At 39.3% G+C, this 15,986-nt stretch overlaps 1 protein-coding gene across 1 annotated transcript in view; it reads left to right on the top strand.

The window, feature by feature from the left end:
* LOC118701842 (macrophage mannose receptor 1-like) overlaps window positions 1–2,468 on the top strand; it is a 30,912-nt gene extending 28,444 nt beyond the window's left edge. The window contains 4 exon segments of the mRNA XM_054517019.1: window positions 69–185; window positions 439–606; window positions 1,685–1,720; window positions 2,134–2,468. Coding sequence (XP_054372994.1) covers window positions 69–185; window positions 439–606; window positions 1,685–1,720; window positions 2,134–2,333 — 521 coding nt within the window. The 3' untranslated portion in view covers window positions 2,334–2,468.
* Window positions 2,469–15,986: the final 13,518 nt, after the last annotated feature.

Genomic DNA, 15,986 nt, shown 5'->3' with positions numbered 1-15,986 from the left:
CTATGTGTTTATTGACCTGAGCTTTAAGAAAAAGATGCACTGTGATGTGTTCCTTAATATTTTTTCAGGTGCTGATTTGGTATCGGTAGGAGGCTATAGTGAAGCAAACTTTCTGTCAGAAACCATTAAGATACTCCATGGAAAATCATTGAACTTTTGGGTAGGGCTAAAGAAAAGTGACAGAGGTAATCACATTATCCTATCAAATGAAATTTCATGTTATGTTAAAAAGAAATCAACTTTGTACACTTAAAAGTACATCTATTTATATAAAAATTACACAAAGTTTATTTCGAATTATGTCTAAATATGCTTAAAATTATATTTGAAACATTTAACTGGCTATGCATGTTATAAATTTTTGTTTTCTCCATTACAACACATTCTATTTGTCTAGATCCATGTATTTTATACATACATGTTAATTTTTAATATTAGGACAGTGGGTATGGACAGATAAATCTGCAATGGATTTTGTCAACTGGCAATTGGGAGAACCATCAAATCAAAGGCTTAAAGACTGTGGAGAACTATGTGCATTGTCTGGCTCCTGGAATACCAACCTCTGTTCTTTCAAAAAAGGATATATCTGTAAAAAAATTAAAAGTAAGTAGTATTTCTAATATCTTAAGTTTAATAATGTCTAATAATGTATTTTCATTGTACAACACAGAAATGTAAAATACTCTAAGTCTGTGTGCAAAACCAATTGACTCTAATGGCTGCCTAAATACTGGCAAGCCCCACATGGCTTCCAACTGCCTTCTCAGAAGGCTGTACCTCCCCTACACTCTCTAGAACTACCATCAGCACTGTGCAGCCATCATAAATACTTCAGCCCCTGAGTTTAGGTGAAAGCTAAGCTCAAAAGCAACACTTTGTCTACTTTCAGCTGAATGTATTCTCAAACAGAATCTTGTTCTGATGAGTGCAATGCAAACTGTCTTGTAGAAATGCTGTAATTGGTGATTCTTTTCCTTACTAACCACTGATCTGATGGATTACAGGAATACATGCACAAACCTTCTTGTGGCACTCTTTATCTACAGTGTGGTAGCATGTTTAATAAAATACTGTTAGTATCCTGATAGAAAAAATTATCATCTGTAAGAAAATGCATAAATTAGTTTACCAACTGAGATTAAATCAAAGCAGTACAGAACATGGACATTTTGTTTGGTTAAACTTCATATTTCTGTTCACCTTTGTATTACCCGCTAAGTTCAAGAAGAGCAACTACGATAGGAACTGCATCCACATGGAATAGTTGCCTCTGACAGAAGGGGCTACAACAATAGAAAAGTCTTTTCAGCTCAGGTAAAATGCTCATGATGCACTGCTAACACTGAAGACCTCCTTTCAGGAAACACCTTAAAATAAGTAAGGATACTGTGGGGAGATTCTCAGAAATAAACATATTTGAAAACACTTTTTGAAATAACAGAAATCTGTCTCTACATGTTGTTTTGGGCATAATGACGGAGGAAATCAGATGCTCTTAGGATGAAAGACCAAATCATCCTACTAGAGTTTTACACATGCTTAGTTCCATCCCTCTGGAAGAGTGACCATCACCAACGTATGAATTCGGGGGAATCGCCAGGAACACTGGTACTCGGGAACTTTGAAATACCTTTTTTTTAAAAAAGCAGTCAGAATAAACATTTTTTTTTCCTTTCAAAAGCTCCTGAAAACAAAGAAATGTCAACAGAAAATACAGGTAAGCATACTTACTTTTAAGTAGAATAATAAGAGCATGCTAAAATAAAACATGAATAGAATTACATAGTTTCACTGTATTTGTTTTGAGAGTGTTTAAAAATAAAAAGTGCATAAAGTTTTACTTGGTATCTCAATATAGGATATAGAGGTTATCCTGAAGTAAATATTTATTTACTTTTATGTTTACTTATGTTTACTTTAGTGCATTTTAATTTTATGTTTATATTTTTAAAATTGGGCTTTGATCAGATTTAATTATATTTTGTTTGGTATTCATAAAAAAACAAACAAAAGCACATGTTGAACTGATAATCTACGTGCACATTGAATTTTTTAGCTTTCTTGTAATAGAAGAATTTATTACTAGGTTCTGAAATCTTTTAACCTTTATTCCATTGTATATCCTTACAGAAAAGAAAACGGAGAAAGTACTTTCTGCTAGCATCATTTGGCTGTTCATTCTTCTAGCTCTTTCTATAATTGGAGCTGGAAGTGTAATTTATTTCTGCTTGAGGAGGAAAAGACAAAACCTGCCACATATTTCAACCAGAATGAGTGGATCAGAAGCAACTGTGGATATTCAAATAAAAGACAAACATTCAGACACGTAGTCTGACCAAATGCCCATGTGATCCAACTACCAAAAACCAGGCTATAGATCAGTGAAATCTTACCCCAGCTTTGTGTTTTCCTACCCATGCAATAGTCTCCTTTCTTCTCAAATACACACACATCTTTCAAAAGTCCTTCCAAAGTGTTACAGAGTTGTATAGTCTGGGGAATGTATATGTGTTTTTCATAGAAATGGGCATGGCTGAAAAGATGGCTCCAGAGGTGTTATGGGGAAAATCCGACAGATATTAATGATGTGAAAATTACTTTATTTAGCTTAGTGTAGAAATTATCCATTTTTACACACAGGGGAAGTCATTACTCATTACTTTAAATTATTTTTCCCTGTGTGTTACTACAGTGGTATCTAGACTATGATGGGAATCACAGAATCACAGAATGAACTAGGCTGGAAAAGACCTTTGAGATCATCAAGTCCAACCTATGAAAAAATGCTCATTTCAGGTTTTCAGCTTCATAGTTTATGATATATCTTTTAATTAATGTAAAAATTGTTATGATACCCGCATTTGTGCATTAAGTACTATTTGTTTACAAAAAAAAAATAGGCAGAAAATTGTAAAAATTTGAAGAGGCTCATTTAATTTTACCTCCAGTCTAAATTTTTGAATTATGCCATTTCCTACGGCCATGCACTCTTCTAGTATTCTGCAAATGCCTCTATTTTTTGGCAGTTCAAATTAATATTAAAGATAGAACAGGAGATGATCTTTCCATTGGGTTTTATTTCAGTAATGATTCTTTTAGCATACAGAGCTGCCCCTTTTTAAATCCAAGCATGTATAATAAATGGCTGTCTTATAGTGCTTTCTGTAATTCTTCAGTGCAGAGATATAAAATCAATGACATACTTTTTGAAAATACATTCCTTCTTTTTTGTTGTGATTTCATTTGACAAGGTGCTGCCTAGACCATTCTCAGCTTTTCTTCCATTGTACACAGTAGCAGGGTTTGCCTCAGGGGGCAGTTCATCATTCTGCATATTTAAGACATGCATCACCCCTCCTGAGAAATGGAAACACCTTTCCCCAAGCCACAAGAGGGCATGTGGAAATAACACTGAAGGTCATATGGAGGAGCAGGACTAGAGCAGAGGAGCTTCTACCAAATGAATGTATTGGGCAACAGATTCCTTCTTTGGCCCCTTGGCCCCTCTGTGAGAACTTCTTGCTCACTCCACATGCTTACAGACTCTGACTGACAAAAAGATGTGGCCGCACTAAAAATCTCTGCGAGGGAAGAAAATACCTGGAATAAGTGGAACAGGTGTCTGCACCAGGACTTCTGTGTCTATGCCTGAGCAGCTTGAGAACACATTTGAATTACCTCTATTATTTACATTTCTTCTAGATATCTATCAAGCAATAAAGGCTTCTAATTAAAAACGTTATTGATAGTTACTTATAATGGAAGTACCCCCTTCCTCCAGGAATACTTCTTTCAGATATTTTAACAAGGGCTATCTTGAAATATGGGTCACCTCTGGTAACATTTCCTCCTGAGAGTTCAATTTTCCCCAGCATTCCTTTGCTGGATGGACACACATTATTCCAGACATTATTCTACACCTTTGGTTAAGCTGGTAAACAACTCTCACCAATCACAGAAACAGAAAAATAACTGAAGAATATGTGGCTTTCCTTCTCTCACTAAACCAAGTAATGTCATACATAAAAGACCTGGTTAGAAAGAAACCAAACCAAACCAAACCAAACCACCAGAAAAACCCAAACACAAAACTCCCATCCACAGGTTATTTAAAACAGAACTAAAAATTAAGTAAACCAAGAGTCTATTTTACAATTTATGTCATTTGAACACTGTAAAGCCCAGAGATAACAGCCTTCAGAGATAACAATCCCTTAAGTTACTATAGTAAGTCCTATAATATTCCTTGCAATAAAGAAAGTCATTGCCATTTTCAGGAGGAAATAGGAAATAGCTGTGAGAGCTTTGCATAAAACTGTGCAAATGAGAAAAACAACACCTGCTTCCCATGGAGGTGACTAGAGATAAAATTGTTTCCTGGTATGTACTACAGATATCTGGGAATACAGGGTTCTGCTTGCCCTTTGGATGAGTTAGTAAGGCAAGCATTTTTCCTGGTCTATGTTTGCAAACATACATGCTGCTGGTCCTACTGTGTTTATGCCCAGCTTAGCGAATCTTATTAAATTAAAGTTACCTTTCCAAAAAAAAAAAATGGAAACATGCAATAGAAAAGACTGGGTTTTTTAAGATATTTTTAAGTTAACTATAAAAATTGGGAGTTTGTGACAGAAGTGTTCTGGTGACCAAATTCAGCACCTGGGAGCACCTGCTAATTCTGGGACCTTCAGAGAAGCCTGGCACCACCACGCAGGAAGCTTGGAGAGCTCAACAGTCAGGCTGCTCTGCATACCAACTCTATGTGTTATCACATGAAAATATTTTGATTTGTGTATATTTTTATGTCCAGCTACTCTATAGTTGGACCTGAACATCATGACTGAAGAAAAACTGAACAGGATCACAGGCTAGACATGAAGTATGTTGCTGATCCCCCTGCAAGGTACTGAGAGACCAGAGCCTGATACAAAATGCCTCCTAGAGAAAGACAGAGAGCATTGTAGTGAGAACAGCAGTGAAACTAAGTGAGTACAGAGTGAGCTAGTGCAGTGGTGCTCACACCTGGGGACAGGAGCTGAGAGCCAAAGCCCTGACCAGATCTGCTCACACCTGGCAGCCACTGTCATCATTAGCTGCTGTTTGCAGCATGGGACAGCAGTGCCAGAGCAAGGACACAGAATTCAGCCTATGGTCTCTCAAAGACTGAACAGCCACTGGGGAAGAGATCAATGCATATGAGCACAGACTTTTCTGCATTTTTCATTTGGACCTGACAGTGGGTATGAATAAGACATTGCCCACACACCTCACACACTGCTCAGACACAGAAGAGGGCTGGGTTGCACTCAGTTAAACTCCACAAAACAAAGAAGGCTCTTAGGCCTTACCATGCTTAATCCCAAATCTCAGTATTTCTGCTCAAGTAAGTTGTTTGTATGTTTCTCTTTTCTTTCCAAAAAGTCCTGTATATTTAAAATCACTGTCCTGTCAGTTCAGTGCCAGGAATAGGAAAAAAATTGCCTATTGTGAATGCTGCTGTTTAAATTAAATTCAGAGTGGAGAAGACACCTCAGCACTGATGCATTTCATACTAATGTGTGTGATGTGGGATTTTTCTTCTCATTTTCATAAATAAATGGTGCCCAATTTTCCCCGGTTTTAATCATTACCACTTGCGATGACAACATAATCTCTTTCATATGTAGGCTCAGCTATCTAAGGAGCCTGAAGGCGATGGAATTAATCTCACATAATGTAGATGCCTAAAATGCAGCCATATCTAACTGAACTACTCACCCAAGGTCAGCAATGTGGTCAGCACAGAAGGATGGATACATTAGGGTGCAATTACTTGATCTGCTCTAGAGACTGAAGAGAACTCTAGACTCACTGACACAAAGTCTAAAACAATTATCTCACAGTAAATGAGTTCTGCAGAATCCACTTCTTTACTGATATCTTATGCAATTTTGTACAAAACACACTAATAGCTTTTAGTTGATTACAGTCATCATCAATAGCTCCAGGCCATTCAGAAAACTTCTATCAAAACAATTCCTCGTAGATTTTTTCCCCTGTCTTGAAAATCATTGCTTTTGGAAACAAAGCATCTGTCAAACTAAAAAAATTCTGTTGATTTTATTTTCCATACTAATTCAGAATAGAGACGGAGCTGGTAGCATTTCTTAAGCAAATGTTAAGAACATAGACAGAAGCTCCTACAAAATTACAAATAAACTTCCAAGGCAAGCATCTGCCTTGGTACCTCCATAAACACTTCCTAACCTAGTGCCAGGACAGGTGAAAAAACAGTGAAATGTGTCTGCTTATAATCTTGATACAATCTCTGTGTTTAATGCACACCAAACTGTTTCCCTGAGCAGCTACTGATGTGCTCACACCAGTGAACCCTTGGGAAGGTAAAGTTGTGCTGAGCATCAGAAATGAGGGCTCTGCCACTTCTGTCTCCACCACTGATACACAGAGTAGAAAAACTGAGCATAAAAGTACTGCTCAGTCCCATACAGAGTGTTGCTGCTAAAAGTTTCCTCTCCTATTCTGCACAGACTGCCATAAAATCACTGCACCTGCTTTGGCTATATTCTGTTTATATTTCTCCCATCTCTTTCCTTCTGTATCCATGATCTTGACACTAAGCTGATAATTGCTGTTTACCAAGAATTGTTCAATTTTTAGTTCAGCTAAATCTAGACAGAATTTATTTTTAATTTCTGTAAGCCCCATTTCTGTTCACAATACCATAAATAAGTCTTATGGCATAGATATATAATGTCATAGATAAATTTTAACTACCATTTAAATATCATTGCTTATTAATATTTGTGTATCTCAGCCACTCTACCCAACACTGTCCTCATGCAATGTAGGAAACATTTCTGAATTATACAGCTAATGGTTTCAAATGATGCCATGTTCCACTGGCAAAAAGAGATCAGAAATGGCTCATTACTTGAACTGTATTAACAAATAATTTTCAAATTGTTTGCACCAATACACAGATACAGGTGGGTAGAGAATGGACTGAGAGCAGCCCTCCTGAGGACTTGGGGATGGTGGATAAGAAGCTGGACATGAGCTGGCCATTTGCCCTTGCAACCCAGAAGGCCAAACCTGCCCTGGGCAGGAGAAGTGGAAGCAGCAGAGCGAGGAAGGTGATTCTCCCCCTCTACTCCTCTCTGGTGGGACCCCACCTGGAGTGCTGCATCCAGCTCTGGGGTCACTGGCACAGGAAGGACATGGACCTGCTGAGCCAAGTCCAGAGGAGGCCCCCAGGATGATGAGGGGGCTGGAACACCTCTGCTATGAAGACAGGCCGAGAGAGATGGGGTTGCTCAGCCTGCAGAAGAGAAGACTCCAGGGAGACTTAGAGCACCTTAGCTACAGGAGGCTACAAGAGAGCTGGAGAAGGACTTTTTACAAGATCATGTAGTGATAGGACAAGGGAGAATGACTTTAAACTTAAAAAGGACAGGTTTAAATTAGATGTTAAAAAGAAATCCTTGACTGTGAGTATGCTGAGACACTGAAACAGGTTGCCCAGAAAGTCGTGGACCACCCCATCCCATTCTAGGATTCTATGAAATTAACTTATTGCTACATTCTTCTCCTTTTCCCCAACTTATTCTCTTTACCAAACCTTGCCATTTTCATAAATTTTGTCTCAATAAATATTTTTAAAACATTTTCAAAGGAACATTGGTTTCTCACTTTTCACCCTCCAAGATATCTTTTAGCAGCCAACTGCTTCCAGTTACTGGCAGTGATGATTACCACCAATATCTAGGTTATTTCCTTTCATGTCCAGTCTGAACTTTTCCTGGCACAGCTTTGAACCATTCTCTTAACAAGCACCTCTCTTCTCCCCCTAATTTTCTTTCCCTGCTGTGATTTTAGTATTAAGTTCAAAACTGAAACATTAGAAGAAGATCAAAGTATTACACCACAGCTTTTCAGTACCTCTTTTTACATCAAGGAAAGTGGACTGGTGACTGCTGTTACCTAATTTGTCATATAGTTGTAGGGTTCTCTAAGAGAAAACTCACTCCATTTCCCAAACTCTCCACAAGAGAGAAGAATCTACCACAGTTTGGAAGACACATTTAGAAAGATATTTAAATGTAAGGTCTTCATGTAATAATCTCAGTACTTTTGTTAAACACCTGAGAATATTTTGCAAATTTTATGGTTGAGAAAGAGTATTTGAAATTTGACATATGATACAGTTTATTTTCATTTAGCACTCAAGCATAACCGAACAAGACTTTTTTTTCTAACTGAACATTACTTTTGTCCACTCACTAGTGGGTTTCTGCAATTCCCAGCTGTTCCTAACTTCGTAATTTATTTATAACTTTGCTACATATTCAGAGGAAATTGTTCAACTTCATTGCTTGATCCCCTTTTTAATAGAAAGAGAAATTGAATGGTTTACATTATTCTGGACTTTGTCTGAATTAGGTTCCAGGTATTTCTAGGTATAGTCCAGGTATTTGCAAAATGGAGAAATTTTTTCCCACACTGACATTCAGACGACAAGTTGACACTGGCATCCCAATATTCCATGACCCACACACTGAGGACAGGGCTTCATTGAAGACCAGCTGACAAGTAAGCTTTTATTGTTCCCTCCTGGAACTGCAAAGCAAGTGAAGGATCCTCCCCATTCTGGAGTACTTCTAGATGTCTCTCATTGCTCTGGTTATTGGGCTGAGGAATGATCATTGGAGACTGTGTCTTGTGAACAATGTAAGAACCCAGGTTTGGTGGGTGCCTCCAAGTCTGAAACTGGCTGGCACTGCGGGCTTGTGGGGTCTCCAGGCTGGGAGATGTTCACTGCCCCGCTCGGTGCCAGGAGCTGGACTCTGCGATTTCTCTTCCAACCCCACCCTGGGGTGACTCGGTGGCTTGGCCATCCTCTCCCTCTGCCCAGGTAGCCAGGCTGGCGTCCGGTTCGGCCAAGCCTCAAAAAGGAACAGTGCCCCAAAGCCACGTGAGACCGAACCCTCTCTCTTCTCTCCTTTTCATTAAGCCGCAGGCTCCAAGTCCGCAGCCTTCCCGACGCGGGGATCATCCCGCGGGGACTGCAGGGCCCGCACCTCACACCCGCCTCGGGCCGCTCCGCCAGCAGCGGCCCCGCTGCCCTCAAGCACTGCAAGGCCTCCCCCGCTGCCTGTGGGAGCTGCGGGATCCAGCGGGGCTGTGTGGGGCTCCGAGTCCGACAGGGGCCGGGAATGGCGCTGAGGCGCGTACAGGAGGGGAAGGCAGGGCAGGGGAGCAGCAGGAAGGGCAGAGGAGGTCAGAGTAGAGGAGTGGAAGGCAGCGGAGCGGAGGGGAGGGCAGGATAGAAGAAGGGAGGGGAGAGGAGCGGAAGAGAGGGTAGAGGAGGGCAGGGCAGAGGAGGAGGAGAGCATGGTACAGGCGGGCAGGGCAGCGCAGGGCAGAGGAGGGGACAGCAGGGTAGAAGGTACAGGGTGGGGCAGGCCAGAGGAGGGCCGGGGCCGGGGCCCGCATCAGCCGACGGCGCCATCTAGCGAGCGAGCCCGAGCGGAGCCGCAGCGCCGGCCGGGCCCCGGCGCGCCGGGCTGCCCCGCGGTTGTTGCCGCTGTCCGGGGCCGAGGGCAGCAGCTGAGCCTCGGCGGGGGCAGTTTTGCTCGGCAGGCGCGAATCCCCGAGCTCGCCGTGTCCGGGATGTGCCCAGCGCGGGCTGGTCCTGGCAGGACGCGTGAGGCCCTGGGAGGCACGGCCTGGGCCCAAGGGAATGAGCTTCCCTGGGGATGAGAGGGAGCGGCTTCAGAGCCATCATTAATTTTTTAGTTGACAAATGAGATAATGACCCGATCTTCTCTCTCAGCTAAAATTGTCTGTTTTTCTAGCTCAAGGTTGTATATATAATTTTTCTTATGTTAATATGTAAGTGAAGCAGAATTAGTAAAATAATGGTAATTTTCTTCAGTTTCTCATTTCTACCTTTTTACCCCCCTTCTCATGAGTCTTGTAGGACCATCACAGCAGTGTTCTAGGTAGGCATTTGTCATCATACATGACATTAGGATCAGTTTAAACAATATTAGCAACAGACAGAGGATGTGTTAGTGATTCACTGGTGGTTCTGGTTAGCAGCTCATTACATGGTAAATGAAAAACTGTGTGCCTCCATCTCCCTTGCTAATAAAGGCATAATGTGTGTTTGTCTCATAGAAGCATTATCAAGATCAGGTAATTGCTTTTAAGTCTTAAAATTGGAAAGTCTACAGAAATGCAAAGAACATTAGCTTATTATCATTAGAGATACAGAACTGACAGGAATTCTCCTGGCTCTATTCCAGAAACTTGTTTACACCAGACTTGCCCCTCTTGGGGATATAAATATGGTCACTTTTATTTCTAACATTTTTGTCATAATGTCAGGATGAAGATATTTGCTGACTGCATCACTTGTCTTTCTGTAAATGACCACTTATTGTCTTTCAGTAACTGTCCATTGTGTTGTTTTTATGGGCTTTTTTCAGACTTTAATGAGGTACATTTATTTCTTTACAGATTTCTGAGGAAGTGGAGTTGCAATTAGAAGCAATATGGCTTTGACACATCAGAGAGCATCAGTGTAACTGCAAACAGTACTTCTGGTTTTGTTGACTCTTTAAACTGTTTGCTAAGGTAGTATTGACTACAACAGATTGAGAGACTTCAAATTAATTAAGAATATTCAGTTATCTGCACAATGTTTAATGTATGGGTGGGTAGTCATGTAGACAGCACATGTGCATGTCCATCTCTGCTTTTTGTAGCGAAATCTCACAACAGAAGGCTAATCCATCCTAAGAACACAAGGCCCTGTAAGTGTTGTACTGGGTGAAGGTCACTCTAACATTAATTACATTCTCCTCAAATTTTACATATTAATAAAAAAATTTAAAAGAATCCTAAAAGTTGTTCTGAAAGAACTAGAAATTGCTGTTTGCTCTATTGCATAATCTCTTATTGAAAACATTACCAATGCCAGAGGAATAGCAAGACACAAATACTACGCCAGTCTCTAAAACAAGCTTTATGTTTCCTGAGTACTTTAAGATGGCTGATCTAATTTTCTGTAGACTGATAGAAACAGTAATAAGGAAAGAATTAGGAGACAGCTATATTAACTTATAGAAGAGTAGATATGGGGTTTATTTTGGAAGATCAGGCCTAACAACTCTACTGGAAGGACCCAATAAATATGGAGAATATAGATCATACCCTATTCAAAGTGTCCTAAATCACCTGGAAGAATGAGGTAGTGATGGTGTTTACTGATGACTCACATGTATTCGTGGTCACCAAAACTAGAACTGGAGTATGGATACCTGCAGAAAATTTTTCCACTGCTGAGCTATGACATAATAAAATGGAAACTAAATTTCGTGATACGAAAGTCAACATAAACTACAAGTTCAGTGGCAGCTAAAATTAGCAACATTAGCTATAAAATGTATTTCTCTCTCACATGTATCCACTGGAGTGATTCCTTTTAAGTGCTTCTTTACTGTCTGAAATACTCAGCTAACTTTCCTTTGTCAGGAATTCTGACAGTAAGATGTTTTATTTTGTCTTGGAAGAGAAAATGTATGTTTTCATAAGACATTGCCAGATGTATTCTATTGCAGAAAATATTCATTCAAGTTCTATGCTTGCTTATATAATGGTTTTCCAGCATTTGAAAACAAGCCTGAAATGTGACCTGTTTATTTGTATGGAATCATTCATGGAGATAGATTTTACTGCCAAGCAAAAAGACATTTTCTGTAGCACTGAAAGTGCTATGTCATCTGGGATGACTTCCAGCTCTGTTTACTAAGAGACTATCTTGAGGACTTCCATACTAGTGCTTAGTGGGAGCTCAGAATATGAGTAGAAATCCATATGTTTGGTATTCTGAAGATGTTGAGTGTTTTACTTGATCTGGTGCTCATGATGGGGCAGTTGGGACTAGATGATCTTTAAGGTCCCTTCAAGCCCAAACCATTCTATGGATCTGTGATTCCACAGATACTTTTCCATTGGTTCAGATGCTTAGCCAGTATGTAGGGCTATGCCAACTTGCTTGTATGCAAATACATATTTATATAACACAAGTGATTAATGGATTCCAAGGTCAGAAAACAGCATGATAATTGCCTTCTTTAATCAGAGACCAGATTGTATGACTTAGATCTGAGTCAATTCATGTCAAGCTATTTGTCTACCATATCTTTTGATCATTTTGCAGAGATTACATATTTTTCCACTACCATCAACAAGAGAAACACATTAAACTGTCTCCCTTCTTTGTTCTTGTAACATCCGCTTTGTTTCAGAAATACGCTCTTATTTCCTGCAAGATTTCCTTTTTCTTTCATGGGCCTTTTATTCCTTCTCACTTAGATTAAAAATATCCTTTAATCTTGCTTTGTGACTAAGTAATGAACTTCCAGCACTGTGTTTATCTGCGCAGCATGCTGGAAATACTTTGTCCCTCAAATCTTAGAATGCTTGGAATGCCAGTTGCTTAACCTATAAAGACCTAGGATAGGGCAACTAATAATGCTTTTCAAGTTAGCAGCCTTCCAACCACCATCCATTCAGCCACCCTATCAGTTGTTCAGAGATGTGTGCCTTGTGGACTCACTCATATTCATTAAAATGTGACTTGACTTTTAGTCAGTTTAAAATCAAAATTTTGAAGTTTACAACAAATTATACTTTAACATTTTTTTTTTCAGCTTTAGCAAAACCAGTTTAAATAACACTTTCAAAACTGACATAAGAGTGCTACATGTAAATGAGCCTGTAGTCATGTACAGCTGCTTCCTGAGAAATTTTTTGAAACTCACTGCTGTTGAAAATGTAAGCTATTATGCCTAATACAAACTGTATTTATTTCTGCTCCTGTGTAGGCTCTGCTTACTCTAGGAAAATGCTCTGTGCTGCACATCATGCAGTAACTGGCAGGACTGGAGCCCTACAGAAATATGATAGAGGAGGTGAATTGGTGGATTCAAGTCCAATAATTTGTGAGCATCTAGCTGATGTACTTTTATCTTTCTTTCCTTGAGAATGTGTCTCAAAGGAATTTGATACATCTTTTGTGATGGATTTTTCAAGGCAAATATCAGTCCCAACCAGTGAGTTATTTTCTGTATTTAAATTGGTTTTGGAATGGCATATCTTGCACTTATGCAAATTTTGTCAGGGAAATCCATTACGGTCTTATAAATTCAGCAAAGGTTTCAGTGATTTTACCTTGTGTGCATATCCCACAATTTATTATTAAAACAAACATTGTTAAAGACTGTGGTAACAAACTATGATGACTGATTTCACCAATTAATAACTTCCGGACATAGAAATACTTTAAAATTATACAGTAAAAATCACTTATTATCTAGTTGTACATTTTAATTTTCATTAGAAGGGCTTTTCTTCCTATATTAAACATTAATCCAACACTTTATATTAAACTAAGAAGAAAGTAATCAAGAATTACTGCCAAGATTAAACAATCATTATGCAAGGTTACAGGTGTAGTACTTGGAATGTTCAGTAATTTTACTGTTTCATCTTTAGTTTATGTTTGTAGTAGATAAGTTATGGATAATTGAAAGTGCCATCTTTATAAGCAAAAGTTTTAAGTCCAGTTCTCTAAACTGTGATGAATCAGAAAAAAAGTAAATATGCAAATGACATAGTTCTAAAGGATAAACTTCTCTTGTGGTCTGTTTCTTTCTCTGTTCAAAAGGACCTGAATTTAAGTCTGAGCAGAATCTCCAGTATAGTACTTAACTGCTGCATAGGGAGTAGGAGACAATCTGGAAAGAAGGGAAATTTGCACAGTCTGTTAGTTTTCTTTGATGTTTTCTACTAGTCTGGATTTTTATGGCAATGTTGCAAATCACATAGCCGACAAATGAACTGTGGAATCCCTATCAGTTAGAGTTCATTAATATTCATCAGATGAATTACCATATTAAGAATGAGAGCTTGGTAGGTTTTAGTGATAGTATTGCAGCTGTCTTCCATATTTGTACAGTAATATGTAATCAAACTAATGATTTCTTTGTCTTGGTAATATTTTTTATTATGCTGTTGTGATCCTTAATGTTTCATGTATGGTCCTCTGTGATACACAATTTAAGAGCTCCATTCTTATCAAATTATTCTTATCATCTTTACTAAACTAACCAGTTATGGAGGTGTTTTGCACATCACTTTAAGAATCTCAGCCTTGGGCAGTATGCTGGATGTGTTCCCAATTTGAGTTATAGCTAAGGCTAGAAATTGAAATTTAAATCTCTTACTTGATAGGAATATTTAAATAAAACATCATGGGATGTGGCCAAGTGAACAAATCTTCTGTTCAGTTTCCTGCAGTTGAATAAGGCCAGATTCCTCTTCGAGCTGCTGGAATTGTGTGCTGTTACAGAGTGGTTTATGTTGTAGCTACTGTAAGAAGACATCAGACCTAAAAGCACAAATGGCCATTTTCTTGATGAATGGAACCTTAAAAATGTCATCAGTGATGACTCCAGTGCATCCCCAACAGAAAAGTATTTTCTCAGTCAACAGCCAAACCAACAGTATTTTCTCATACAGATGATTGAGAGCAGCAGGACTGTAAAGGAAGCTATCAGCTAATATATATTATATATTATATATATATAGTCCTTGCCTGCTTATACAGGCAAGGACTGTGCTTTAGGCAGCCTGACAGGACAAAGGCTGGCTTGGTGTACACGCTCAAAGTTACCACCTTCAAGCAATGTTACCTCATAGTGGTAGCATGCCCACTGTACTAGTGTGTAGTACTGCCACACCTGGGCACATTGCCGTGACAAGGCACGTCTGCTCTTGTGTGCAGCTGTAGGAGCCTGAATGAGATGTGGGACTCCAGGTGGCTCTTCAAAATGCAGTTTATTGAGTCCAAGATGTTACAGCAGTCCAGGGTCATAGGTGACAGAGCCTGTGCCTACAGCTGTCAGCTCCAGCTGCAAGCAGGCCTGGAGACCCTTTGGTTTTGGTTACAATGCATTATGTACTTTTCTTTGCTGAGCATCTTAATACAATAGAACCAATCTATACCTTAACTTTTATGTATAGCCTATCATAACTACTATAATTACTATATTCATGTTACTATACTCCAATCACTTAAAGTTAGTACATTACAGTTTAAGCTAGAAGTTGTTTTTCAGTTTTCTTGCAGTGGAAAATCTTTTTTCTACTTGCAACATTTGCTGACTTGTTTGCCTGTGCTATCTTTCTGCTTGGTAAAAACATTTTCTTGTTTGAGGTGGGTTTATCCTTTGCTCTAAGTCATAAAAACCCCTTCTAACTAACATACCCTTTGCCTCCTTGGTTATCCAGTAAGACTGGCTCAGCAATTCTTTTCTTCTATATCAAAACTTGCTTCCATCTCTATTCGTTCATCAGACAAATAGACGAATAGACATTCAAAAGTCTTTCTGCCAAGCATACATATCTGTGAGACTGTCTTGTCAAACTTTCATCCTTCCCAACATGCAGCGCTGCTTCTGCAGCTGCCAGTGTCAGTGCCTGTCAGTTCAGCTATCCCATCTCTTGTAAACACCACCTGAATCATGCTGAAAATAAGAGAATAGTACCTGAGTCTCCAAAGGAAGTTAGTATATTTATCTATTCTTCGCTCACACTGGGTCCCTCCACAGCAGCTCTTTGCTGAACTATGTGATTATTGGAAGTAGTATAGTGGATCTATTCCCCTAGCAGCCCCAGCCAACAGAATCAGCCAGGATTGACAAGGTAGGATGTGTCTCTACATATGTCCAGCACTTCCTAGTTTAGGCACTTTCTGTTTAGGTACAGGCTTAGAGATCTTGGAGAGTATTAGACTAATCTTAATCAAAGAAGCTTTGTTGGGTGCTTGGTGCAATGGGTAACAGCTCTAAACTCCCTTGGGTGGTTACTTCCTTATTTGTGGAGCATTCCTCAAGCCTTTATCAGCATGACAT

The sequence above is a fragment of the Molothrus ater genome, chromosome 1, assembly GCF_012460135.2.
Source record: "Molothrus ater isolate BHLD 08-10-18 breed brown headed cowbird chromosome 1, BPBGC_Mater_1.1, whole genome shotgun sequence".
NCBI lineage: Eukaryota > Metazoa > Chordata > Aves > Passeriformes > Icteridae > Molothrus > Molothrus ater.
This window is presented reverse-complemented; position numbering and strand designations above follow the sequence as displayed.